Source organism: Mandrillus leucophaeus, unplaced genomic scaffold, assembly GCF_000951045.1.
Source record: "Mandrillus leucophaeus isolate KB7577 unplaced genomic scaffold, Mleu.le_1.0 Scaffold78, whole genome shotgun sequence".
Lineage (NCBI taxonomy): Eukaryota > Metazoa > Chordata > Mammalia > Primates > Cercopithecidae > Mandrillus > Mandrillus leucophaeus.
Window position 1 is genome coordinate 2,005,123 of NW_012108474.1, and position 2,964 is coordinate 2,008,086.

The following is a 2,964-nucleotide window of genomic DNA, read 5'->3' on the forward strand; positions in this document are numbered from 1 at the left end:
GGGACATGGCCAACGCCAGCTCTGGGGCCTCCCCTACTGTCAGGCACACCCCAGAAGTCAGGGGTCCTTGAGGCCCCTACCAAGCCCAGCCCGGGGCCCCCTCCCCACCTGGGTGGACAGGTTGAGTCCTGCTCTCTGGCCGCACAGCAGGAGGCTCCGAGGCCCCACCCAGAGCGGGGTGGACCACTCAGAGGCTGTCCAGGTACAGCCCCCCAGCCTCCAGGCACAGCCTGTTCCCACGGGGTGCCTTCCGTCCTCAGCCCCACCCAGCCCAGCATTTGGGGTGAGCTGTTAGCTGCCTGCCCACAGGTGACGTTGGCCTGGTAGTCTTCATGGAACCCCAAGGATAAACTTTCCAGAAGGAGTAGCTGGCTCCATCCCATCTCCTGCCCTGTAACTCCCTCCTGCACCCACCCTAACCCAGCAGACCCAGCTCTGAATTCCTCCCAGCCTGCTGTCCACACGGGCTTAACGCGCTTCTCTTCTCTCCCTTTCTCCCTCTCCTCCCGCCCTGGTTGCCCATCTCCTGTGGGACGGGGACGGCTCCCTAGTGCGCGATGATTTCTTTGGTAAGGCTGAGGCCCCGCTCCAGCGCGCGTCGCTCCTCCACCCCCACATGGTCTCCTGCTTCATGAGCTGTTTGCTTTGTTCTGCATGATGGGGACGGTGTTGGGGCCGCCGGGGTCGGGGGGCAGCCCTGGGTGAAGCTCGCTCTGTCCAGGCTGCCTCTGGGCTGTGGGAGGTGGCAACTTCCCCCAAGGGACAGACTTGAAGGCCCGAGGAGGGCAGCCCCAGCCTCTCTGAACCCCCAAAAGTGCAGGGCAGACCCTGCCTATGGGGAGGAAGGCCCATGTTTGAGGCAAGGGAGGTCATAAGAGAGACAGCAGGCAGGACCCCTGAGTCCAGGTGCAGAGGCGTGTGATGCTGTCTCTTGACTACGGAGACAGTGGGGGCGTGTGTGGGAGGGCAGGACCTTGGAGTTTCTTTCCATCCTTTTGGGGTTTCTGGGGCATGCTTGCAGGGAGCTCAGTCCAGGTCCACTTGGGGCCTGGTGGTAGAGGAGCCATCAGTCCTGCCAGGGAGCCAGGGAGCCCTGTCCTCACAGCCGCGCCCCATCGCTGCATCCTAGCCCTGCTGGCCCTGCCGTGAGGGCCAGGCCTCTCCTCGCCCACCTGTCCCCTCACCGCGGCTCCAACATCACTCGCCTGAGGGTGGTGGCTCTGAGAGGGCCTGCCTGGTGACGGACCTGCTGAGGGCTCTGAGGTGGCAGCACAGCGGCCATTCAGGGGCCTGCATCCGGCCAGCCGGCCTGTGACATTGGTCGGACACAAGAACCACCCCAAGGCCTGGGAGCCTGCTCTGTGCGCAGACTGGGCCCGGCGTAAGCCCCGCCCTTCATGGCCCCTGCTCCCTGCAGATCGGGCGTCACCCCCAGCCAGCTACCCTCTTCAGAAGCGTTGTCCTGAGGCAGGTGCGGCGGCATCAGGGTCCTGTCTCGAAGGGCCTAGGTGACACCTCCACACCTTCTGTTTCAGGAATGGGCAAAGAAGTGGGGAATCTGCTACTGGAAAACTCACAGCTTCTGGAAACCAAGTAAGAGTGCCCTTCTCCTGTGTGCTGGGGCTGAGGCAGCCCTCCTCACCAGGGCTGGAGAGCGAGCTGGGCCAGAGGGCGCCTTGGGGAGGACCTGACTCCATCGCCAGCAGCTGTCCTCATCTGGGGCGGGAGGAACTTGGAGCAGGGCTCCGCCTGGTTTCTTTAGGAAGCTTATCTCCAGGAGCCTCTAACGAGGCTGACTGTGGAGTTTAGCTCAGATAGGGATACGGTCTCCCATTCAGCCACCTTCTTGACCAGGCTGTGCCTTCTCCAGGGGAAGTGCAGGCGCCCCGGGAAGGCCCCTTCACGTGCCCGTATGCCGCGCTCGCAGCGCTCCCATCCTTCTGCTTTTTCCAAGAAATGCCTTGAATGTGGTGAAGAATGACCTGATTGCCAAGGTCGACCAGCTGTCCGGGGAGCAGGAGGTGCTGAGGGGCGAGCTAGAGGCTGCCAAGCAGGCCAAAGTCAAGCTGGAAAACCGCATCAAGGAGCTGGAAGAGGAACTGAAAAGGTGAGGGTGGGGCATGGAAAGCTGGTCACAGAGGGACCCCGGCCTCAGGGTTCCGGAGTGCCTGCCGCCTCCAGTGCCTGTTCTCCAGCCCGAGTGGCTTTGTGCACAGCCTGCCTACCCCCAGCTCCAGCTCACAGCCACTCCACTCCAACTAGCTGAATGGGGCCGTGGTCTCCTCCTGAGCCTCCTACAGCGCACACTGGGCCTGTCTCGTGTGTGCCTTCCCAGCACGGCGTCATGTGGGGCTCGGCTGCAGCTCCCACCATCCCACTCCTCCAGCCCTTTCATCAGCCAAGGTTTGGCCGCGGTCCCTGGAGAGCTGTATGTTGGGGCTCCAGCCCTTCTCTGATGGGCAGAGGACATGTGGGGGCCCCGAGACCATGCCTCTGCCCAAGAAGGGACCCAGATCTGCTCTGGGTTTGCCAAGCCAGGGCCCCTGTTCTTCACCCTCCTCTGCATTCCCAGGCAGCCAGGACGGAAGGCTGGGCTTCAGGGTACTCGTGCAGCAGTGGCGCAGGGCCACCTGCCCCCAGGGAACCAGCAGAAGCGTTCAGGGCCCTGAATCAGATAGCTGCTGCGGGGGTCCCTGTGGGGAGAGCCCCCAGCCTTGCACAGAGACAAGGACACAAGTTCAGGGCAGGCACTGCCTGCTGTGTGTTCCGGAGGCCCTCACCCTCCCTACCTCCTTCCCTTTCCCGCAGAGTGAAGTCCGAGGCCATCATTGCCCGCCGTGAACCCAAAGAAGAGGCGGAGGATGTAAGCAGCTATCTCTGTACAGAATCGGTACATCCACTCTTCACTCTTCACAGGCGGGGCGGTCACCATTCACCAATCACAGGCGGGGCGGTCACCATTCA

The 2,964-nt window shown here is 63.0% G+C and overlaps 1 protein-coding gene across 1 annotated transcript in view; it reads left to right on the forward strand.

Annotated features, from left to right (window-relative positions):
- Window positions 1–2,964, forward strand: part of MAPK8IP3 (mitogen-activated protein kinase 8 interacting protein 3) — a 61,145-nt gene that overhangs the window by 43,232 nt on the left and 14,949 nt on the right. The window contains exons 9-11 of the mRNA XM_011967029.1: window positions 1,536–1,593; window positions 1,955–2,107; window positions 2,809–2,863. Of these exons, the coding sequence (XP_011822419.1) occupies window positions 1,536–1,593; window positions 1,955–2,107; window positions 2,809–2,863 (266 nt within the window). The remainder of the gene's footprint in view (window positions 1–1,535; window positions 1,594–1,954; window positions 2,108–2,808; window positions 2,864–2,964) is intronic.